At 43.6% G+C, this 26,217-nt stretch overlaps 2 protein-coding genes across 2 annotated transcripts; one reads left to right on the top strand and one right to left on the bottom strand.

Annotated features, from left to right (window-relative positions):
- The first annotated feature begins 1,765 nt into the window (after positions 1-1,765).
- On the top strand, positions 1,766-2,098 carry LOC136461309 (uncharacterized mitochondrial protein AtMg00810-like). Its single transcript, XM_066460656.1, has one exon. The coding sequence runs from the start codon at positions 1,766-1,768 to the stop codon at positions 2,096-2,098; it is 333 nt and encodes a 110-aa protein (XP_066316753.1).
- A 3,973-nt stretch (positions 2,099-6,071) lies between these two features.
- Positions 6,072-9,888, bottom strand: LOC136459779 (long chain base biosynthesis protein 2d-like). The gene is made up of 12 exons (XM_066459620.1): positions 9,381-9,888; positions 9,203-9,268; positions 8,618-8,706; positions 8,383-8,528; positions 8,154-8,278; positions 7,975-8,068; positions 7,729-7,892; positions 7,371-7,532; positions 7,159-7,285; positions 6,899-7,065; positions 6,670-6,777; positions 6,072-6,551 (listed from the first exon to the last, which is right to left on the bottom strand). Exons 1-12 carry the CDS (start codon positions 9,504-9,506, stop codon positions 6,456-6,458), a joined length of 1,470 nt encoding a protein of 489 aa, XP_066315717.1. The 5' UTR covers positions 9,507-9,888; the 3' UTR covers positions 6,072-6,455.
- Positions 9,889-26,217: the final 16,329 nt, after the last annotated feature.

The raw sequence follows: 26,217 nt of genomic DNA on the forward strand, positions 1-26,217 counted from the left end.
ACTCCTGACAAGCAAGGACGAGGTGGCGGAGGCGATCAAGAAGTTCAAAATGCGCACGGAGACCGAGAGCGGCAAGAAGCTACACGTGCTGAGGACTGATCATGGCGACGAATTCACTTCAGTGGAGTTCACTACATACTACGTGGATCAGGGTGTGGTGCGGCACCACACCACGTCGTACTCGCCACAACAGAATGACGTGGTGGAGCGGCGGAACTAGACGGTGGTCGACATGGCTTGATCCATGATGAAGGCCAAGGGCATGCCGACAAGGTACTAGGGTGAGGTGGTGACCATGGCGGTGTTCATCCTAAATCGCACGCCTACCAAGGCCCTAAAGGGCAAGACGCCATTCGAAGCTTGGTCTGGGTGCAAGTCGAGCGTGTTCTTCCTCTAGACATTCAGCTGCATCGGCCCCGTTAGGAAAACAAAGCCGGTCCTCACCAAGCTAGAGGACAGGAGCACATCGATGGTGTTCCTAGGCTATGCGGAAGGTACCAAGGCATACTAGCTCTATGACCCACGCAGAGGTAAGGTGCTTGTCTCGCGCAACGTCGTGTTCGACGAGAAGGCAGCCTAGGACTAGAACAGTCTGAGCATGGGGGAAGCTAGTGGCTTCACCAGCACCTTCATCGCCGAGCACTTGGTCATTCACGGTGGTGGAGACACTGGGGAAGAGGTGCCGAGCACTCTGGAAGGGATGCCGAGCACTCTAAAAGGGATGCCGAGCACTCTAGGAGGGGTGCCGAGCACTCCAGGAGTGGACCCGAGGGGTCTTATAGTGGTGCTGACCACTACAAGACTGGTGCCGAGCACTCCGGGTGTGGTGTCGACCACTCCAGGAGTGGTGACGAGCAGTCCAGTAGTAGCGCTGAGCACTATAGCCGGGGTGCCAAGCACTCTAGGTGTTGTGCCGATCACTTCGGCGGAACAGGGAACTCCATCGATACCGATCAAGTTCGCCTCACCTCCAAGTGACATCACTGAGTTCGTGGATGCCTTCTACGAAGGTGAGGAGGTGCGGTTCTGCAGGCTAGATGACATCATCGGCGGCACTACGCCCTCAAGCCTAGCGGATAGGCTGCTCAATGACCCAGAGCTGCTTCTTGTCAGTGCAGAGGAACCACCCACATTCGCGCTGGCCAAACGCAATACACACTAGCGACGGGCGATGCTAGAGGAGATGAAGGCGATTGAAGAAAACAAGACTTGGGAGCTCGTCGATCTACCTCTAGGATGCCGTCTGATCGGCTTGAAGTGGGTGTACAAGGTCAAGCAGGACGAGTATGGTGTAATTATCAAGCATAAGGCGTGACTCATCGCCTGAGGCTTTGTCCAGCGTGAGGGCATCAACTTTGAGGAAGTCTTTGCGCCGGTAGTGCGCATGGAGTATGTCCGACTGCTTCTAGCTTTGGCAGTAGCGAAGGACTGACGCGTCCATCATCTGAACATAAAATTAGCCTTCCTCAACGGTGAGCTGGCGGAGACGGTCTTCATCGGACAACCTCTGGGTTTCGCCATCAAGGGAGCGGAGCACATGATGCTCCGACTGCGCAAGGCGCTCTACGGGCTATGGCAGGCCCCACGAGCGTGGAACGCCAAGCTTGATGCCACACGTGAGTGAGCTTGGGTTCACATGGTGTGTAACTGAGCACGCGCTCTACACACGACGACGGGGAAGGAGGAGCTCGTGGTCGACGCGTACGTGGATGACTTGATCGTCACCGGCGCGCGTGCGGAGGACATCGACAGCTTCAAGCGCGAGATGGCGGCTTGTTTTCAAATAAGCGATCTTGGCGCGCTCTCCTACTACCTCGGCATTGAGGTAAGACAGGGGAAGGAGGCACTCACGCTCGATCAGAGCACGTACGCCTCGAAGTTGTTAGAGCGGAGAGGCATGGTTGAGTGCAAGTCATGCGTGACTCTGATGGAGGAGCGGCTGAAGCTGATGAAGGCCAGTACTGCAGCGAAGGTGGATGCGACACTCTACCGAAGGATCATCGGTGGTCTACGCTACCTAGTCCACACAAGGCCAGACATTGCATTCGTCATGGGCTACGTCAGTCGCTTCATGGAGGATCCCAGAGAGGATCACTAGGCTGCGGTGAAGCAGCTACTGCGCTACGTCAAAGGGACGGTGGATCAGGGGATCGTCTTCCCCAAGACCGGTGGAAGTAGGCTACAGCTAACTGTGTTCAGTGATGCAGACATGGCGGGGGACATCGACGGACGGCGGAGCATCTCTAGCGTGTTCGTCTTCCTTGGGTCGGCTCCAATTTTATGGCTGTCGCTGGAACATAAGGTGGTGGCGCTGTCCACGTGTGAGACAGAGTACGTGGCGGCGGCCACAGCGGCGTGCCAAGCTTTGTGGCTACGCCGGCTGCTGGGCGAGCTGACCAGTGTGGAAGCTCACCCACTAGCACTGATGGTGGACAACCAGCCCGTCATCGCCCCTCGCGAAGAATCCGGTTCTCCATGACCAGAGCAAGCACATCGACATGAAGTTCCACTTCCTCAGGGACCATGTCGATAGAGAGCAGATCATCATTGAGTTCGTCAAAACTGGTCGGCAACTCATGGACGTCCTCACCAAGCCGTTCGGTCGTCTTCGACTCACGGAGCTGAAGAATATGATCGGCATGGAGGGGGCTCTAGGGTTAGCAGTAGGATTAGGGGAAGAATTGTTAGATAATCTGTTGCATCCCTGTGTGAACACAAGGTAGGGGAAGACGGCGTCAAAAAGGCTCCCTGCTATGGTACTGTAGCCATAGTAGGGGTAGGCGCCGAACGGCTCACCTGCCGTACTGTAGCCACAGCAGGGGCAGACGCCAAAGTCAGCCCTGCTGTCACATATAGTCACTGTAGTAGCATGATAGCTGTACTAGGACTAGATGGGTAGAGTTGTATAAATAGATTGCCACTGCAACTCAGTAAAGAGAGCGAGTTCAGTTTGCCATCTCATCTGTAGAGCTCCGGCCAACGTTGTTGCTTGTGCTGTGTGTGTGCTCTGTTTTCCCTCCCGTCTTCAACCTCTAGCCATAGTGTGTGATCGTCAACGATAGTTCATGGTCGGCATCGCTAGTGTGTGCTCGGCACCACTAGCGAGTGATCAGATAACTCCGTGCCAGAGATCCAGTGGGCCAACAAACACCGACCATGACCAGTCACACGTTGAAAGCACAACAAAGGCAGCTGAAAAGTCTCTATATAGATTACCATTTTTTTCTCTATTAAACATGCCGAGCTAGCAAAACTCTTGTGTATCTTTTTCAAAAAAAAAACAAATAGATTACCATCACTCCAGGAGACAAGCAAGGTCGGTATCTTAGTGATTCTTTGTATTCATTTCTAATTTGTATGACCGGCCAATTTTTGAATTCCTTGCATTTGGAATAGTAGTAATTGTTCATTAATCAACATGAACTTTTTGGTTATAAATTATTAAAATTTATTTTCAATTAACTTTTCCCTCGCTATCCATCTGTAGCAACTCAGCATCATAAATCCATAATGCATAAGAGACATCTACCTGCATATACAAACAAACTTGGATTCCCGTTCGCAATATTTTGTGTTGATGATCAGACAATCAGTCCATCCTGGAAGAGAGTGGACACATACACCCTTTATTATGATATGTTGTCCCTTTGGTAGATGCCATGATGGCAACCAAGAGTACCTGAGAATTGAGAGCTAGCCACTTGATCTGAGCACTGTTTGGCTGCCTTCAGACTGGCGTTCTGAGATGAAATGTTGCATAGAAATTGAAGCACCTCACTACTTTCGATTAGATTTCGCTTTCACTTGTGGTGCAGTGCCGGCGCAGTTTGCAGTCTCTCTTGACCAGCCCACACTTCTGCATGCTTATAAAGTGCACGCACACTATATAATACTTAAAGCCATAGATCTTCTCTCTCTCAACACCACCACCCCCCCTCTCCTGTCTCCAATGTGCATGGCACGGGAGGGGGAGGAGGAAAAGAAATATTTTGCTGTGCATGACAAGATGTTTGGATTGGGGGAGGTCAGGGTTTTGATCATAGTTCCTCGTGATATGTCAAGGAAGATCTTGTGGACCATGCACATCGATCACGCATACATGCATGCAGTGCAGGAGCACAAGGCTGGCTTGCAATGCTGTAGCTGCCAGCAGCAACAGCAAGGCCTGCAGCCATGCACTGATGCCATGGAAAGACACATGACTGATGAATCTTTGTGAATGAAGGAGCTCAAAACCGCTAAACCAAACAAGGGTCCGGGCCTGCTCGTCCTCTGTGTTTCAGTGTCCCCTCTAGTGTTTGTTCTCTACTTTCTTTTGTCTCTAGCTGTCTCTGAAAAAAAGTTTTGCATTGCAGTCGTGCTCACTGCTGGCTACCTCACTTGGCAGGCCACCACAAGCTTATAATGGCAGTAGGAACAGCCTTCCATCAGGCTCAGCGAGGAGGGTATCTTCCTGTTCATGTCCTGCCTCTTTTTACTGTTTTTGTATTCTTTGGTAGGTTAGGGGTAGGATACTACTTCCACTACACATAAAGCTATAGTGCTGTTGGTCGTAGTACATGGCCACTGCATAAGTGCATATGCATGCATGCACGTCTCTGGAAAAAAGCCCGTAAACTGGCATGCATGTAAAAAGCATATGCACGCACACGTATGGGCTCAACGGCTATAGTTAACTCTGTAGCTCGATCTTATATAAAATCATTTTTGTATCTCTGAAGCCAGTTTGCCTCCTGGCTTGCAGACCAAGAGACAAGACAGGCCTCAATGACTGAGTAATCTCAATCAAGCTAGCATGAATCAGGAGATGCGGTTACTAGCTAGTGTATCATCAACAGTAGCAAATTAAAGGAGTTCAGAATTGACCAGGACAGGAATGTGCAGTTATTCCTAACAGAAATGAACCAGGCAATGCAGTTAACATATGTGCTCAGTAGCAGCAAAGTATGTAGTTAAGAGATGGCAAGGTCAGGAATCACCTTTGCCGTTAGCACCAACAGAAATGCCTTAGCCCATCTTGTCCAGCTCCAGGAGCAGAAGAGTCTAAAAAATGTTCAAGCTTCAATCAGGCTCATGTTATTCCATGTACCTGAACAACAAGGATACCCCTATTTCAGTTCAACCTGTAGCAGCTCTTGATTCTTTCCCTCTCTGCATTAGCATGCACCACAAAGAATGTAGGAGCTGTCTGCTACCTCACATGAAAGATCATAACACTTGCCACTGTTCTTCAGCTACAGTGCTGTTCCTGGAGGTGGATTGAGTCTTTTTCCATTGCCTATATATAGTACAGGACATAACAGCACATGTAGTCTGAATCCCTGGCTGATGGACCCAAGAGAGAATCCACACAGCAAGCTTTCCTTTATAAAAAGAACCACACATGACATCTCACTCATCCCCGTCAAGGCAAAGTGCTGAATGCCTGAATCCATCTACCTGCATATTTTATTACCAGGACTAAGTTTTGTACTGCTGCAGGCTCCTGTTTGACTAGACAGAGACGTCAGAGAGATAACGAGGCCCTTTTGTGCCATGCAAAGCAGGGAGCAGTACACTGCATCAGGCATTTGGCATCATAACAGGCATGACCACAGCTGCCTCTCTCATGCTCCAGCCTCTAGTCATGCCCCAGCTTCACATTCACACACGCCACCTCTCTTTTTTCTGATCATAATACTACCAACCAAGGCATAACAAGACACACAGAAGCATATTAAACCAGAGAGGCCGTGTGCTCCGGTTCAATTGAATCTCATGCTTGTGCACTCCTAGCACAATGTCACAGCAACTTCTGTACCCTGCCTCCTGATGATAGTAACATTTCAGCGACTGGTCTGGCCCACTCTATCCTCGTCTTAACATATCGGCTTCTTCACATCCACATTCAGTCAAGGGCCCAAAGGCCTGGTACTAGTTACCGACAAAAGGTTAACTTCCTTAATCACCATGAAAATTATCACTGTCTCCATGTCGTTGAAGTAAAGCATACTGAGTAACTGCAACTTATGGGCCTCTGGTGACTGATAAGATCACTCAGTCAGATTAATCAACACTAAGCACTGCTCACCAAAAGATTCAGACTCAACTCTGCTGCCTTTTACATTTCTGTACTCCAGATTTGTTACATGGTTACAAAGACTGGACTCATCTACGTCCAATTCAAAACAACCAGAATGATAGATAATAATACTGCAAATATCTACATGGTTTCAGTCATTTAAAGTGGTAACCAGGAAAATTGCTTTTCTGAATTCGATGACAATGTCTATCTGCCTGTTATATTTTGAACTATGGTGTATGATACATACTGTACAAAATCTAAATTTCTCCAGAAACAAAAGGACAAGAAAAAAGGGCCCAGAGGTGCACAGAAAGTCCAAACTGAGGCATATGATGCACACCAAGATGACCCTGCCAACCTAGCACAACAGCATCAGAGTTCTTGCCATTGTTCATTGAATCTTCTTCAGTTTGTCAACAGCCGTGGTCTTTTCTTGCTCAACCGGGAAGTATTTGATACCCACAAGGTCACCAACTTTGCTGATAACCTGCAAAATTGGCATGAAATTTAGTTCTATAACCTGCATAGCAATCGGTACAGCAGTGGAGTATGTTGCACCAAGCCACATAGTTAGTAACACAGATAAGAGAATGTGTGTGCTTTACCTCCAATCCTTTTATGAGATCTTCCCTGGAGTGGGAAGCTGAGATACATATCCTAGCTCTCGCAAGTAGAAGTGGTGTGGCAGGAAATGCAACAGTAACAACAGCAACCTGTGGAATAGATCATATTAGTAAACTAACAAAATGAGCAACTATTTTGAGACAAACTCTCACTAAGAAATGTGAGCACTGTATGCTAGGCGCATAGCAGATTGTGTGTATGAGAACTCACATTTTGCCTCAGGCACTCCCTTGAGAATGCAGGAATTTTAGCAGGATTGTAAAGCATGATAGGCATGACGGGCGAGTCATTATCTCCAAGAACCTCAAAACCCATTTTCTGAAGCTCCGAGCGGAAGAAATTGCTGTTCTCTCGAATTTGAGAGAGCTTCTTGGCCCCTAATTAGAACAATTGTTACATTAAGACTTTCAATAAGACAGGAGATATAAGAAACTGGCAAGATGTAAGAACTTCAATTCTTTATGTTGTACCTCTGTTAGTTCCATCTTCACCAAGGATGACCTTTATAGCTGAAATGACCTGCTGGACTGCTGGAGGTGACATGGATGTTGCATAAATATGGGGTGGGCATGTAAGCTTTAGATGTTGAATAATCTCCTGAAGAAAATGAACATTTGGTGGGTCAGATTTGTCAACTTCAAAATTTATTCAGTCAAGAACAGCTAAGTGACTATGCACTTACATTTGATGCTGCAATGTAACCTCCGCATGATCCAAATGATTTTGTAAATGTACCCATCATAATGTCAACATCAGCTGGATCCACTCCCAGTAGCTCACATACACCTCTCCCTGTTTTTCCAATAGCTCCAATACTGTGTGCTTCGTCTAAATATGTGTAGGCCTGTTCATATGTGAAGTATATTAGTCGACCCAATACGACACTAGTAGTTTAAATCACTAGTGAAAGCTGCAATGATATCTATGCCAGTAATGACATGTCAGCCCACATCCCATAAGCAGGACAATAATTGTTGCCATTACTAAGATGCACAGTGATCCTAATACAAAGCACAAGTCATCACAAAAAAATCTCGAACCTTGTATTTCTTGCAGACAGAAATAACCTCAGGGAGTTTGCATAGTTCCCCCTCCATGCTATAAATTCCCTCAACAATCACAATGATCTTCTTCCATGGCCTGTGTGTACGAGGCTGGCCTCCTGCAATCTGCTCTCTCAATACCTCCTCCAAGTGAGCAGGATCTGGAAGAATTGAAGGAAAGGCATTAAACTTTACAGTGCTCCACTGACCTCAGTACTTGCAATGCAATTGTTAGTCACTTACTGTTATGTTGAAAAACCCGAACAGTGGCCCCTGAACCTCTAGCTCCATTGACTATAGAATTATGATTCAGTGAATCACTAATAATCAAGCCTCCCTGCAATTATTACAGTAGCCTTAGCTGCAGAGCTCATGAAAAGAACAAAACAGACATTTTGAGCATATATATCTTCACAACATACCTTCCCAACCAAAGCAGGAATGATAGCAGAGTTTGTCACATAGCCCATGCCAAAAAGAATAGCCGCAGGCTTACCAACAAATCTTGCAACAAGCTCTTCGAGCTCTGTGTGCAGCTTAGTATTGCCTAATATAAAAAAAACTCAATCAGTCTAACAATTTTTGATATATTACTGAAACCACTCAACCTAGGCAAAATGTGACAATAATTTGATAAACATAAGCACCAACCTCCGTCAACTCGAACACTGCACGTGCTAGCCGAATACTTCTTCAGTGACTCAATAACACGAGGGGTGCAGTACTCATCAGCCGCAGCAAAGCCAAGGTAGTTATAGGAACCCAAGTTAAGGCATTTGGTTGTTGCCGTGGTACGACTGCATCAAAGATGCACCAGGTTAGATGTTGACATCCATGCTGAGACAATTGCTAAATGGATATAGGTGGGAATGTAAGAGTAACGCACTGGAGTGTCTTGTTGCAGTCATTTGAGTAGCGCTCAACCACATCGAACCAAGCATCTGGCGCACTGGCAATCGGTCGGCCAAAGCAGTCCTGCCATGACAATTGAGATTATAAATCAACAAGGAAACCTAAATAGATATAGCATCAGTAGGTAAATGGTGAAACTGTAACCTCTCACATACCGGGCATCAGAATCTTTAGGTTTATATACATGGTTCATACATGCTTAATCTGATTAAAGATTTCATAATAACAGAACTCTGTAACCTGTTAATACTGGAATAGCACGCTGCAAGCGTATCTTTTCAGTTCCTGTGGAAGTCACTTGAAAATCAAAAGCTTTCCTTTCTTGACACTTTACTTTTTTCTCATTGATGAAAATTCCAGCTCAAAAGCAAGAGACCAATCTCTACAGTTTTCAGTTGCAACGGTTTTATATGGTAATAATATTTGAAACTAAGTTTCGTTATGGTATCATCTAACATCAGGGCCGGGGGCAAAGTAACTGGGGTCTCTATTGCTTGCTAATAATTACAAAGGAACGCATCAGGAAACTGTGCTCTTGAAACGTTGGCAATCGCCTCACCTGGATGCGGAGATAGAGGCGGCGCGTGTAGAAATCCTCGAGGCCCAAGCAGATCGGCGCGTAGCCCTGCGGAGAAAGCAACATCAAGGAGGCAGTCGGCGTGAGACGGGGCAGCGAGCGTGACGAATCCGGGGCGAGGAGGCGCAGGGCAAAGACAGGCAGGCAGCGGGCAGCGCACCTTGAGGTTGCTGGGCTTGCGGGCGTCGAGGATCCTACGGAAGAAGTCGCGGAGCTGGCCGAAGGCGAAGAGGAGGCCGTAGCTGAAGAGCGTGGTGAGCGCGGTCACGTACGGGAGCCTCACCATGGTCACTCCTTCCCCGGTTCCCCGCTCTCTTTTCCTTTTCCTCGGCTGTGGCGGTGGATGCAGATGAGATGCCGGGGCGGCGGGGCGGGGCGGGATTTGTAACCCCCGCGAACTCACGCGGTGGCGGCCTGCCGGGCTGCTGCCTGAGGAAGGGAGCGGACAGAGGAGTGGAAGCGGTCGTTAATGGCGACGAAAGAGGAGAGAGGGTGGTGACTATACTACTCTGTAACAAATTAATTAATGCGAATCTGCGACGCCGATCGAATGGGTGGAATCGTGATTGAAGGCGGGTCGCGGGTTTGAACGTGTTCGACGGCGATGCCGAGGACGACGGGAGGAGGATGGATCCCGCGCCGCCACGGTGACCTCACCGGCAATCAGTTACTCTCATCTCACCGTATTTTTTTTTGTTAATTTCGCTTTTCGATAAGTTTTACCATATTTATTACACTATAAATAAAAATATATTCCATTATTAATTGAATAATACTTATTATGCTACATAAATATTAATATTTATATATATATTTGATCCAACCTGAAAAGTACATATGCATTAAGCCCCGTGCTCATATCATGTTTTTACTTTTTTTTCATTCCAAAATCGGGCTCACGAACACAAAATTAATATTCTCCAAGATCATTAGGAAAAAAGAACCATCCCATAAATCACTCAGAAATAACACATGAACACAAAATTTATATTCCCCAAAATCATTAGGAAAACAAAACTATCCCATAAATCACTCTGGTAATCTTTTTTATCACATAGATCACTTTTTTATCACACCTTTACTTGGAAAGTCCTTTTTGCCCGAATTGTTTGGCGCTAAGTTCTCTAGATTCTTGGGAACATTTTTTTCTTTGATTTGAGGTTTGAGCGACACGGTGCAACCAAATAATTTTCAAACCACACATACGCCCCGTTTGCCAGGAGGAATTTGGAAAAATCTGGATAAATCTGAAGGAATTCATGAGAGGAATCATCTGTACCAGCCGAACGCAGCCCTAAACGGTAAGAGGAGGCCACATCGACACGTTCCGAAAATTCAACACTGCATTTTTAATAGGGTCGCCATTTTATGTCTTTTGCGGACGTATGAAAACAGCAAAACTGACTCATCCGAGAAACACCTTAAAAATAGAATTTATATTTTTTTTGGGTCTGAAAAATTACCACGCTAAATATTTCATTGACTAACGAATGATTGTGAATGCTTGGATGCCGCACCTGCATCTTCTAAAGTTGCTTTCAGATTCAGTCCAAATCCACCACCTCGCTGTTACATAGTTTTTCCAGTGACTTGGTCAGGATTGGGATCCGATGATCCATATGGTGGACCACTGCTCAAGTCAAGAACGGCACACGTTTAACAACTCAATTCAGCTACTACACATATAATAGCGGACACGAATACGATGCTGCACGCGTGAGCGTGAGCGTGACCTGACCGTGCTGACAAAACGTCCAGCTGCTCTTTGTGGAAATTTTTTTTTGTTCCATTTTGGTTCAGACTTTTTTTTTTTTTTTTTTTTTTACAATTAGTTATGGCCGGCTTTCTGTTGGTGACTTGGTGGTGTTGCCTCCACGAAACGAAGCACAGAATTGACAATTTCAGTGTTGCCACTGTCGTGGCAAACTGGCAACATCAAGGAAAGTCCATCGATATACCTAGATGGCTAGTGTTTCTCTGGTTTTGGTTGAAACCTTGCTATCAATAGCGCGTTTGGTTCGCGTCATGAGGCTGTGCGGAATCATCTGATCCAACATCCAACCTTGGCGAGACGTTTGGTTTGAATCTCGTCGTCAACTCATCCGTCACGAAACCATTCCTTGTACGATGTTTCCATAGGCCAACCCCAACAAATCTCTCGAGTTCGAGTAGAGTCATTTCTAGAAAAATGCCGCACGGCTTCATTCCAGACCAACTCAATTCTGTGCACGTTTGGATCAATCAAGATTTTTTTTACTAGCCATGTGCGCACATTTTTTTCATCTAATTATTCTTGTAACGATAAGTAATGTGCATCAGCACGCGCATCTTATAATGTAAAGAGCTTAATTAGATCATCTGATTTATTGGGAGAATAAAAATGATGAAAAATTGACATCAAAATTATCTGTTTTTGAGGACGGCCTCGCCACCAATTTTGAGCTAAAAACGGCTCAAATAAAACCACACAATTGAATCAGTTACAAATTTTATCGGTTCTATTAAGTCACCACACCTGCGGACCCGCGGTCAACACAGGAAGGTTGCAAATACAAATACTACGAAATGTAAATAAACGAGAAAAAAAATTAAAGAGCTGTAGTAGTTCGTGTTTGGCCCATCATAGAAATGTTTCATTTGATCCGGCCCACAGTCGATTTCCAAGTGTTAGATTGATCTCCTGACCAATAAGCCCAACGGCTTATTGGGCCTTGGTCTCACGCCCTGATCGGGGGCGCCCAACCCTACATGGTTGGTGGGCCCCCGTCGCACTGCGCTATATAAAGAGGTGGGGGCCGGCGGCTCAAAGCACGAGGTTCGCCGTGAGCCGCAAACCCACCGACAAAACCCTAGACCGATCTAAGAGGGCGCGCAGCTAGCGACGGGAAGCTCCGCTGATCCTCACCGTCGTCACTGCTACGCCCGACCGTACTGCATCGACGTCCGTGCAACCTCTACACCCGTCGCTGCCCGTGTGCTGCCTCCATCACCGAACCAGCGATGGCCAGCACAACCGCGACTTCGTCTGAAGGCTCAAGTTCATCACCAGCACCTCTCTACCCTATCTCCCTCTCGGTGTAGTGTACTAGGTCTAAATGTGCATGTGCTTCACGGATCTAAGTGTTCATCCGACTAGATCTACCCTAGTCGATCCACAAAATATTAACAATGGTACCAGAGCCTACTAGCAAGTAGATCTAGAACGGGTACCGATTAGAAAAGGAAAAGTTGATTAGATCCAGTGTGGATCTAAGCAGAAAAGGGTCACCCGATTTTCGGTTGAACCCTAACTCGATCCGTCGGATCTGAGAAAAGATATGGTTCGGATGAACCCTAACCCTAATGAGGTTAAAGAAGAAGAAGGGCTCGGTTTTCATGCAAAGATCGAACCCTAAAACCCAAAGGTGATTCGGGGAAAAGAAAAACAGTGTCGTGACTAACCCTAACCCTAACCCTAACCCTAACCCTAATCGGGAAAATCGTGCAAAAATCCGAATCAAAGAAACCGAAAGGGGAAGAGGGTAGCATACCTCACGTTTGCGCGACACTGCAGTCACGTCGGAGCGTGGGAAAAAGATAGGCCGGCCAGGGGGCATAGCTCGCCGGGATCCGGCGCCCGCTCGGTGACTGACTGAGAAAGGAGAAGAACCGATTTCAAATCGGAAAAGCAAACCAAAACCCTAAAAGGAAGCCTACCTGGGCTTTTACCCACCGCTGGCGGCATCGCCACCGCGCGGAAAGGAGACCGCGGCGTCGCTCCAGAATGGCGTGCGGGATAGAGCCAAGACGCACGCGCGGTCGCCGGCGGATGCGCTCAGGGCACCAACGCGAGGCCGCTCGACGGCGGCGCGCTCACCCAAAGGGGAGCGCGCGCACCGGCGAGGGGGCCCGCGGCGGCGCCGTACTCTCTTTTCTCCGGCCGCCATGGACGGCTGACGCTGGTGCTCAGTCACTCGGATGCGGTGTGGAGAGAGAAGGGGAGGGAGAGAATGAACCTAGGGTTTCTGGAGGGGAGCGGCTGGGGCGTTTTTTATCCGGCCGAAAAGCAAGGACAGCCGTCGGATGGAGATGGACGGCCACGAGCGACTGGGCCAGCGTCGCAGCCCAGGCGGGAAAGGGCGCGAGGCCGAAATCCCGGCCCAGGCCCAGGTTGCGGCCTGGGCGTGGGGGAGAGAGCGCCGCGCGGCTGGGCGCCGGGTGCGCTGGAGCGCGCGGATGGGCCGCGGCAACTGGGCCGAGTGCGCTGGCGCGCGCGCGCGTGAGCAGGCCGTGGGCCGCGCGTGTGCTGGCTGGGCCGAAATGGTCAAATGAACAGAAAAGTCATAGTTTTTGTTTTTCTTATTTTCCAGAAAATAGTTTGATCAATTTGAATTGATTTTTTTATGATAATTTTCTGTACAAAATTTATCCAACGATATTTTTTGTTCAGTAAATAGTAAATTTGCTTCTGAAAAATATGAAAAAGATTATTAAATATTAAAGTTTTCGCTGCGTATTTAAAGATGTAATTTTCATTATTAAATTCGAACCAACGGGAGAATTTAATTTTGAAAATGGATATGTTTTAAATTGATTATAATATTGTTGTTATTCTGACCAACGTTGATTAATGGCAATATTATAATGTTTTTGTTATACATTAATTCTATTTCTGCCCAACGGTGATGTAGAATTAGTGTAGAAAATAATTGTATGTTTTAATTTTGACCAACGTTAAACTAAGGCATGCAATTATTGTTGTTATTTCTGTTCTCACTCTATTTGAATTATGTTTTCAGGAGGATACAACTTGATGAGTTGTATCAAAGAGATCCCCACTCTAAAAGGTGATAACTATATTGAGTGAAAGAAAAAGATAGACCTGGCCTTTATCCTCGCTGAGGTGGACTGGGTTGTCACCACACCGTACCCCAAAGAACCTGTGGCACCGGTGAGGGAGACAGATGAGACTGATACTGCATGGCAGAACAGAGAGCGGGATTTTGCTCCCATAAAGATGTCCTATGACCTTGAGCATAGGAAATGGGTCACTGCCAACAAGAAGTGTTTGACAGTGATAAAGAACACGATTGAGCCTACCATTGTGGGCTCAATTCTAGACTGTGACATGGTCACAGAGTACCTAGATAGAATAAAGAGTCAGTTCACTGGCTCTTCAAAGACATATGCAACCCAGCTGATCAAATAGCTGGTTATAGAAAGGTACTCTGGTGGCGGCAGTGGCATTAGAGAGCACATATTGAGAATGAGCAATCTGGCATCTAAGCTCAAACCAATGGATTTGGCACTCAAGGATGAGTTCCTTATTCATTTGATTTTTGCTTCTTTGCCCAAAGAATTTGACACATTTGTTGTTAATTACAACATACAGCCTGAAAAATGGGATTTAGAAAAGCTCATTGCCATGTGTGTGTAGGAGGAGGAAAGAATAAAAGTTTCATAAGGTGGTTCTATCAACTACCTAAAAGATAAGAAAAAGAACTATAATAACAGCTCTTCCTCCAAATCATCTGGAAAAGGTCCCATGCAACAGTCTCAGAACCAGCAATTCCCAGTGGCTAAAGACCAGTGTTTCCACTGCAAGAAGACGGGACATTATAAAAAGAATTATCCTGATTTCTTAAAGATGCTAATGAAGAATAAAGGTGAGAACATTATTACGTTCGTAAATGAATCCTTGTATGTAAAGTTTTCAAAATCTACTTGGTGGATTGATTCAGGTGCAACTATTCATGTTGCTAATTTATTACAGGGATTCCGTTCGATGAGAACTTTGCAAAGAAGCGAAAGTTTCATTAAAGTCGCAAATGGAGAACAAGCAGATGTTGAGGCCGTTGGTGATCTTCCGTTAGAGCTTGCTGATGGCTTCATAATTATTCTTAGAGATGTTCTTTATGTACCTTCTTTGCAAAGAAATTTGATTAGTGTATCAAAGTTGGACCATGATGGTTATGATTGCCATTTTGGAAATGGCAAATGTCAGATATTGTTTAATAATAAATGTATTGGTCTTGCCTTCCGACAAGACGAGCTTTATTTGTTATCACTTTGTGAAAATGTTAATTCCGTATGTGATGTGAATGAAAATGTATCCTCATCGAACAATGGAAACAGAAAACGAAAGAGAACTCAAGATGCGTTGTCGAAATTATGGCACTGTCGTTTAGACCATATTTCGAGGGGGAGAATAGAAAGACTAGTTAAGAATGATATTCTTCCTCTATTAGAGCTCTCAGAGTTAGAACAATGTAGAGATTGCATAAAAGGAAAGTATGTAAAGAAAATTAAGAAAGATGACAAACGAAGCACAGGAATTCTATAGATTATTCACACAGACATATGTGGTCCTTTTCCTGTGAAAAGTGTGGATGGTTATGATTCATTCATAACATTCATAGACGATTACTCTCGGTTTGGCTACATTTATCCAATTAAAGAAAGAACAGAAGCGTTGGATAAATTTAAAATATTTAAAGTAGAAGTTAAAAATCAGCATGATTTAAAGATTAAGATAGTCAGGTCTGACCGTGGAGGAGAGTACTACGGTCGGCATACCCCATATGGACAAGTTCCTGGACCTTTTGTAAGGTTCTTACAGGAGAATGGTATAGTCGCCCAGTATTCAACACCGGGCGAACCTCAGCAGAATGGAGTAGCTGAAAGGCGTAACCGTACCCTGATGGACATGGTGCGTAGTATGATAAGTTACTCTACTTTACCCACGAGTCTGTGGATGGAGGCGTTAAAAACCGCCATTCATATTCTCAATAGAGTACCAAGTAAGTCGGTGCCCAAAACACCGTATAAGTTGTGGACAGGAAGAGTACCCTCACTTAACCACTTGCGTGTGTGGGGGAGCCCTGCTGAGGCTAAAGTTTTTAACCCAAACATTGGGAAGCTAGATCCTAAAATAGTGAGTTACCATTTCATTGGCTACCCAGAAAAGTCAAAAGGTTTTCGTTTCTACTGTCCTAACAGACATACGAAGTTTGTGGAAATGAGACACACTGTCTTCCTAGAGGATGAAATGATTAGGGGGAGCATGGTAGCTCGAGAAATTGACCTTGAAGAGAAGCGGGTGTATGCACCCACTCCGATCATTCATGAGCCATTTTTCTCACTACCTGCTGTTGCTGCACCAACAGTATAAGACACTATGGTGCCAGCACCTGTTGTTATCTCGCCTGTGGCAACAATGAATGATGATGAGGAACCTGTGCCTCAGGATCCTATAGAACCTATTGCCACACATGAGAGGGAGCAACAACAGCCTCAAACAGAAAATGTGCCAATTGAGGAGGCCCCTAGAAGGTCTCAAAAAGTTAGAAAATCAGCTATTCCTGCTGATTATGAAGTGTACAACACTGAAGAATTTCAAATGGAGGATGATCCCACCTCATTTGAAGAAGCCATGAAAAGTGATCATTCATCAAAGTGGCTTGAGGCCATGGAAGATGAGATGAGATCAATGAATGCAAATAAAGTTTGGGATTTGGAGATAATTCCTAAAGGAGCCAAAACAGTAGGCTGTAAATGGGTCTACAAAACAAAACTTGACTCTCAAGGGAATATAGAGAGATATAAAGCCCGACTTGTGGCAAAAGGCTTTACACAAAGAGAAGAAATTGATTACAATGAGACCTTTTCTCCAGTCTCATGTAAGGATTCTGAAAGGATCTAGGATGTCGCCTAGAGGGGGGTGAATAGGCGTTTCTGAAAAATCAACACCTTTAAAAGCGGAAACGATTAGTAATAGGAGTTTCCACAATGGAAACTCCAAATCAAAGTAATACAACCCCTCACAAATTAGCCACAAAGTATATAAAAGATACTAGATAAACCTAGGGAGCCAAACAACGTCAACCAAAGAGTTGAATCAAAATGCACTAGTCAGTTAATGTCGGAAGTCCCGACAGTTTGGGTCAGAACTTCCGACGTGTCAGAAGTCCCGACATTTGGGTTAGAACTTCTGACGTGTCAGAAGTCCTGACAGTTTGGGTCAGAACTTCCAACGCAAACTGTCAGCACTTCCGACCCCTACGGGAAATGAACTACAAGTGCTAAAATGAACTTTGTGATGCCGATAACTTACAAACCCACTTCCTAGTGGTAAGGTAAGGTGTTGGGTCACTCTCTTGATGTTGATAAGCCACCACTCCGTAGATCGAGTCCCAAACCCTAAGAAATAGCTAGAGAGAGGGAGACAACCAAATACAAGTAATTTCTAGCAAATCACAACAACAACAAGCACGCGGGAGACAAGAATTTATCCCGAGGTTCGGTAGCCCCACAAAGGAGCTCCTACGTCCTCGTTGTTGAGGTGACCACTTAGGTCAGAGTCTCTTCCACCTCCTTGCCTCACTCAAGGATACCACAAAGGTCACTTGAGTTTCTTCACTAGAAATCAAGGGTAATACAAACTTCCCAAGGCTCTTCCACAAGATGGAAGCTCTTGGGCGACGCCTCGCCGGCTAGGGGAAAATCCCCAAGAGTAACAAATGCAAATCAAACCGGCTTGACGAAGAAATCAAGTGCTCAAACTTGCTCAAAGTGTTTTTCTCACTCAATCCACTCCCTAATCACTCAAACCCTTTAGGAATTGAAGTTGGAAGCAAAGGAGTGAAGAGAGGGGAGCCTACAATGCTTGGGGGCTGTTTTGGCCGAGTGTTCGTTGCAATGAAAATGAGTGGGCAACGGTTAGAAATGAGGAGAGGGGTATATATACTCCAAGGCAAAATCTAACTGTTCAGATCTACGTCGGGAGTTCCGACGTAGATCTCGGGACTTCCGACTTATGAAGAAAACACTGTTCATGCGAGGTCAAAGTCTACTCGAGACAGCCAACGTCGGGACTTCCGACGAACGTCGGGACTTCCGACGGTCGGAACTTCCGACGAACGTCGGGACTTCCAACATGCACAGTCAGCAGGTCAGTAGAACCATCGATGCCGGGACTCCCGGCTTGGGTCGGGACTTCCGACTGTCGGGAGTTCCGACTCACGTCGGGACTTCCGACGTCTACAGTCATCGCACAGGCAGTGACTGGGAGTCAGCACTTCCGGCAAGAGTCATGACTTCCGACTGTCGGGAGTTCCGGCTTACGTCGGGACTTCCGACACCGACAGTCACAGAAAATTATTCTATGTGCTCGTGAAGTGCTAGAGTGTCTCTCTTTTGATTTAATTATTATGCTTGAGCACTCTATCTTCCTCAGACCACCTAAACTTGCATCCCTCTTAATAGTACGGCATACCTATTAACTCAAGATCAAAAGAAAAACGGATTTAAACCTTTTGAGTTGATCTTTTTGAACCGAAGCCGTGTATTCCAATCTTCATCAAGTGAGGGTGCCAACATGTCAATATTGATCTTGTCACTTGAGCATAGCCATCTTGAGCACGTGACTTGATTCCATTCATCAAATATGAATAACTCCAAATGCATCAAGTCACTTCCATCAAACACTCCAATAGTGATTTGATCCTTCACATTAATATGACCATCTTAGCTTGATTAGTACCTCAACTAAATGCAAGTACTTTCTTCTTCACCCTAGCTAGGTTCTTCGGCCGCCAAGCCGTCGCTTGCCCTTCACCCTTGCTTAGTACCTCGAAGCCTTTCCTTGCTATCTTCACCATCTCAAGCCATTAAGTCACATCTTGTGTTGAATCATTCATTCATATGTATTATTATCTTTTTCATTTCAATTTAGCAAGCTTCAAATATGAGACCATTCCATATGCAATCTCTCATGTCTCATTAACTAATACTCACAAGCTTGCTTTCACATAGTATATGGAAATCTCACAATAAACAAGCATTTGCATGAATTCTACTTGCATTGTTGTCTTGTGCTTGAACTAGATTATTTATACAACAACACTTCATTTTGGCTTTCATTAAGTAACTGTGAGATAACCTATTACCTGTCCATACTTAGCAAACGGGTTAGTTCTTTAATCACGTTGTCATTCAATCATCCAAAACCCACTAAAGGGCTAGATGCACTTTCAATCTCCCCCTTTTTGGTGATTGATGACAACTTGATTAAAGCTTACAAAATGATATAAATATTTAAACTTTTGAGTTCAATGATTTATGAGAGGCTCCCCCTTAATATGTGCTTATGATTAGAATTCACAAAATGACCTCAAATGTCAATTGCACATACTAAAACATATAGGAGACTCCCCCTAAATCATTGCATCCGTGGGGTGCATGTGTGTGACAAAGTTAAACCGTGATGCATATGACAAGATATATCACACAAGAATAAATATAAAGGCATCACATCAAATATTTTCATTCTAGCATGCATAGTCCTTATGAAAATAAATATAACACATGTAATTCACACATAGCACTCATTACACATTTTCTCAAGTCCAGAAACCACCGATATATAAAAAAGATCATATCTCAAGAGATACATAGATAAAGCATAGCATAAGTGAGTCACATCTCTCACATGATACAATCTATCTCAAATCTAAGATACATCAATGAAGCTCAAAAATAAGAAACGACAGCCTGCAGTACATATCTTCAGGTATAAAGATAAGCAAATGAGACTATCCTGAAGCTTTAATCAGTCTCTCTCCCCCTTTGTCATCTATCACCACAAAGGTCCAACAATGACATACTAAGGACAATGGGGCTACAAACTATCATACAAAGCACAAAGAATGCTTAAGGTTCAAACTTTGTACTAATCTCTCCCTTTGTATTAAACTCTCCCCCTTTGTCATCTTAAAGAGGTTGTACTTGTCACTTGTTTGCAATTCAAAATAGATCAAATACATGGGTTTACTAGCTCATGAACAAACTCATACACTAACCACTAGATCATATAATCATTCAAGCAATAGTGATAGTCTATGAATCAAAAAATTTTCATTTATAATGCATGATCCTATAAGCATGTACTATATGCACTAACCGCATACTAGTAAGGGATGAAAAATGATCATGCACAATACAATGATACCTTTGCTATATTGGAGAGGAAGATAGTCATATAGATTTCAATTCATTTCTCCAATAGCACCATGAAGTCCAATTATAAGCTTGGTGAAGACCAATAGATACCAATTCTTTGAATTCCTATTCTTCACCCATATGAATTGAGAATCACTAATGACCAAGTGCACTCTTCTTGTTGTGGTTGGCTTGCTTCTTCTTTGATCATTGCTTGCTTGAGAGAACTAAAAAGATGCACCACTTGTAATACCACTTAAAATTTCATGACTTGTTCTCTTTTGGGTGTTGCTTGCTTTCTAGACCAATCTCTTGATTTTCTTCAACCAAGTACCTCAAATGTCCCTTTAGATTACCACTTTGATTTTAGCCATCTAAGCCTAGAATAAAGTGACCTCTCTCCAAAGAACCATCATTGATACTCATTTGAAATAACTTAAAAGAAAATCACTTGATCCACTTGAAAGATTTTGTTTGATTGATCCATATTATTGGACTTAATTTGATGAATAACTTTGAATCCTTCTTTAAGTCCTTTTCTTTCTACTTGTTTAAGTCCTTTTCTTTCTATCAAAAGATCTCCAATTATCACTAGAACTTAAACTCCATCTTCATCTTCATCTTGGTCTTGATCTCTAGCTTGAGTGCCAAATGTGTATCAGATACACTCTTCAAACAAATTGTCTTGTACTCATCATTTGTCATGCTTCTATCTCAAACCAAAACCAAAACATAGGTACCTCAATCACTTATAGATATGATTCTAATTTGAGGACCTTTGAATCTAAGTGACTTTTGATCAATCCAATAATTGTCACTTTCCTAACAGATTCTGTACTCTTCAAAGAATAAATCATATCTCCCAAAGTACATATCCAAAAACCACGAAATTTGGTGAAGATGTGACACACTAAGTCTTCTAGTAGTTGTAAAAATTTGAGCTTCTTTTGACTTCTATCTTGCTACCAGATTTCACATCTTTCCACACTGCTACATGCTGAAAACTGCTGCACTATAGCTGACAAAATCTACTCCAAATCCGAAGTATCACTTATCCAAATCTCATGAAGTTTGCACAGCAACTAATACCATAAGTGTAGAGCATGCAGACCAAATTTCAAGCCAATACAAATAGATTTGGTTGCTCAAACATGTCAATGATCATTGCTAGCTCAGATTTTCAATATTGGACAGATTTCAATAATTGAGCTATTTTTCTCCAAATTGAACCAAACTTGAAATCAACTTGTTTGAATACTCTCACAAGACATATGTCCATTCAAACCACTTACTAGAAGAAATCTTATGAACATATCCAATCAAACCAACTTCAAACTTGATTACTTAAGCATTTAATCCATTCAAACATCTCATAGCAAGCAACATATGCATATATATCCAATTCAAATAACTCATATGCACCCAAATAAACTTTGATCAACAAGAGATATACCTTAATAGCTTATGATCATCTTTGCAAGCTTCAACTCCACTTATTTGCAGGCATTCAAATATATCAATAAATTCCCACAACTTGAATATGACACTTGTATGTTGATAGCATATGGACTTCACTCAATTTTGACTTGGCATTGGGATAGAATTGCACTAGGTTTTAATACTTGACTCAACATAAGATGAACAATAATAATTTCATTGAATCAAATCTCTAATGCCATGGTACCTACAAACGATCATCCACTTTTCGATGGTACCCAAACTAGTTTGGGTCCTCTCATGTTAGACGCAACATACTTAGGCATAGCCTTAGTATGAATAGCGGAATTTTTGCAATACTAACCAATAAGGTACAATAACAAACCTTCCTAGGCATAATATTTGCATCAATTGAAATAGGCTTAGGATTCTCACTTAGGGGACATGAATTAGCCAAGAATTGATTTTCTCTTTTTTGAATATTTGGCAAAATTATGATTTTCAAAAACTTGAGAGAGATTTTAGACGGACATAGGGATTTTTATGGACTTGAGAGAACCATGTCACATGTGATTAGGCAAATAATCAACCAAGGGTAGCAATAATCACAATATGACATGACTAGGTCACAAAGACCCAAAAACCACATGATTTTCAAAAACCACACCACCTACACATGCTAGTCAGGGATTTTGAAAAACATCTATCCTATATCACACAAATGCACACACTAGCATATAAAGGGCCTTAGATGTACTTACAATGCATGTATATAAATACATACCTTTGTCTTGAGCCCACAATATCACCACTGAGATAATACATGGCATGACAACATCATGTTGACCTCACTTGTCAAATAATCATACCATATATGAAATCAATTTTCATCCAAAGGACTACAAATAATACTAGATAAATTTGTTAGTCCACAATGGTGCAAAATAGAAACTGAGCTCCCCCTAAATAAGTACCACAAGTAATTTGACTGACTTTCAACAAGCACTTTATTCTTTTAAGAATTTGGGAGTCAATTTTCTATTTTGACCAACACAAAGTAATTTGCCATATTTAAATTTCGTTGAGACATACTCACAACCCACTTAGGTTTGATAGATCACAAGCTTCTGAGCAAATTAAGGATATATGAAATCATATGGATCAAACCTCAATTGCATCCCAATTAGTGCTCTGGTTCCTACCATACCAGACACGTCCGGCATGTGAAAAACATAAACACTTTTCCTTTCTACCCTGGCCATACCAGACATGTCTGGTAGGCGTAGGACAGAAACAATTGAAGCACTGTTTGTGATTCTTTGTTTTAGCTCTAGTACTTCTTGTATGCCTGCATCTGAACAAATGCATTGCTCTACTAGAGAGCCATTAAAAGCATCACATGGCAAATATGATAATGATTAAATAAAACTAATTAGTCACTTCTAATTATTTCACAAATATGCTTATTTGTGAGCCATTGAGCACTAAACACAAAGTGGCTATCCTATAAGGTCTTTAGGTACTTGTTACCAATGGTAGAGATGAAGTAAACGATATGGTCATTGATTTATCTTCGGGTCAACCATATATGAGATTATGATAAGAATTGATTGATAGATTAAGTGAATATTTTCAATTTACTTGCTCAACCATCCTGAAGCTTTCATCTCACCACCAAGTACCTACATTATCAACCTAAGCACATTTTGGTACCCAACTCTTGTTGGGTCCTTTTGGGTTAGTCAACAAGTGCTTAGGCACCCAAATGGCCTTAGTACTAGTTTGTGGTGAACACATCACCTTGCTAGTGCTAACTCCTTTTGTGGTCTTCCTAAGCATATTATTATAAACAAATGTGTTCGGCTTAGGGATGTTACCATTTGGGCAATCATAGCTTAGATGCCCCTTTCTTTTACAAGCATAGCATATGCGACCTTTGTTTGCTTTATGCTTGTTTTGCTTGTATGGACATCTATCAACCTTGTGGCCCATCTCATTGCATCCATAGCATCTTCTTGTTGCAACTTGGGCTACCTTTCTTGACTCTTGATATATTGGGCATTTCTTAATAGGATGCCCTAATTTCTTGCTCATGAGACAAGCGCTTTGTCCATCACTCTTCACTTGCTTGGCCTCCTTGATTGAAGCCTTTTGAGTGGCAGCTTCAACCTTGTCGGCCCAATTCTTATGTGGACACGTAGCCCACTCATGTCCATACAATCCACAACCATAGCACATACTTTTTCCATGTTTCTTGCTCTTGGTTGTGTTGGCCTTGCTTGAAATGTGATTCCTTTGTTAGGTTTTGAAGGAAGCAAGGTTTGAACCCTTCTCAAGCTTCTTCACCATGTTATCACGGTTATCTTGAGAAGGTTGTGCTTTCTCCTTACCCTTCAATCGAATCACATCTTTCTTTAATCTTTTCACCTCTTCTTTGAGCTCTATGTTTTCTATAAATTTTTGCTCAATCGAAGATTGGCTTGCTTGAGAAGCACACTCATTAGCACAAGAAATATTCAATTGAGATTGTGTACAAGTGAGTGTGTGAGTAGGAGGTTGAGATGATTTTACCGTTGTAATCACAACCTCATGAGCCACCTCAAGCATGATGCTTGATTCTACTAATTCTTCATGAGAGCACTTGAGATGAACATAGTTTGCTTGTAGCACATTATATTTGCTTGAGAGTTCATCTAATTTTGCCTTGAGCTCAAAGTTTTCCTTCTCTAGTTGTGAAACACTAGAAGAGGAGTTAGTAACTAAAGCATGCTCAATTGATAATTTTTCATACCTCTCATTTATGGCCTTTAGCTCTTGCAATTTGGAGATGAGAAACTTTTCTTGATTTTGAAGTGATTGCTCTTGTTTCTCATTCTCTTCCTCTAGCTCATCATTCTTCTCAACTAGCTTCATGAGAATGAGCTTGTCTTTGTTGCTTAGATGATCAAGAGTGTAGCTATCTTCAATTTCAATATCACTCTCTTCTTGATCATCTACTCGTGCTATCTCCTTGGCTTGATCTTTCTTGCTAGCCTTCTTCTTGCTTTTCCTGGCCATGAGACATAAGTGATGAGTATCATGAGATACTGAGGTTGACTCATCACTTGGTCGCCACCGGGCTTGAGCCTCATCATCATAGACTGCCTGCTGTCCGGCTGCCTCAGCCATACCGAACGCGTCTGGTAGGGATACCAGACACGTCCGGCATGCGCTTGCAGACAGCGCAGTCACCTCGGCTTGCACCTCTTGCTCCCGCTCGGCGCTCTTGAGATCTTGTGAGGCTTCTTCGCTGCATGAAGACATAATGGACATATTTTCCATTGACTCGACCTCAAGTGCATCATCGCATTTGGATTTTCCATATAACTCAATGAGTTTGGTCCAAATGAGATGAGCACTCTCCGGAGGTGGTTGTCCATTGAATATTGCCTCATCTTGAACCTCTGCACTCAATGTACTCAAAATGATATTAATAGCTTGAGCATTTAGTTGCACGCATATCTCTTCCTCTTTTGATAAATTTTTATAGTTGCTCCAATCAACTATAGGAAGAGGTATGCTTGCAAACACAATATGCTCAACAAGAGGACTAATATCTCTAAAAGCATTGAGTATATGAATTGACCAAGATAGAAAGTTTGAACCATCATTTTGGAGAAGCATTGGCTCCAACTCGATAGGCGTCGACATCCTTTTCTCACGGCGGTGAAGCTTTGGGTGAGAACCTCGCTCTGATACCAATTGAAAGGATCTAGGATGTCGCCTAGAGGGGGGTGAATAGGCGTTTCTGAAAAATCAACACCTTTAAAAGCGGAAACGATTAGTAATAGGAGTTTCCACAATGGAAACTCCAAATCAAAGTAATACAACCCCTCACAAGTTAGCCACAAAGTATATAAAAGATACTAGATAAACCTAGGGAGCCAAACAATGGCAACCAAAGAGTTGAATCAAAATGCACTAGTCAGTTAATGTCGGAAGTCCCGACAGTTTGGGTCAGAACTTCCGACGTGTCAGAAGTCCCGACGTTTGGGTCAGAACTTCCGACGTGTCAGAAGTCCTGACAGTTTGGGTCAGAACTTCCAACGCAAACTGTCAGCACTTCCGACCCCTACGGGAAATGAACTACAAGTGCTAAAATGAACTTTGTGATGCCGATAACTTACAAACCCACTTCCTAGTGGTAAGGTAAGGTGTTGGGTCACTCTCTTGATGTTGATAAGCCACCACTCCGTAGATCGAGTCCCAAACCCTAAGAAATAGCTAGAGAGAGGGAGACAACCAAATACAAGTAATTTCGAGCAAATCACAACAACAACAAGCATGCGGGAGACAAGAATTTATCCCGAGGTTCGGTAGCCCCACAAAGGAGCTCCTACGTCCTCGTTGTTGAGGTGACCACTTAGGTCGGAGTCTCTTCCACCTCCTTGCCTCACTCAAGGACACCACAAAGGTCACTTGAGTTTCTTCACTAGAAATCAAGGGTAATACAAACTTCCCAAGGCTCTTCCACAAGATGGAAGCTCTTGGGCGACGCCTCGCCGGCTAGGGGAAAATCCCCAAGAGTAACAAATGCAAATCAA

Source organism: Miscanthus floridulus, chromosome 6 (assembly GCF_019320115.1).
Source record: "Miscanthus floridulus cultivar M001 chromosome 6, ASM1932011v1, whole genome shotgun sequence".
Classification (NCBI taxonomy): domain Eukaryota; kingdom Viridiplantae; phylum Streptophyta; class Magnoliopsida; order Poales; family Poaceae; genus Miscanthus; species Miscanthus floridulus.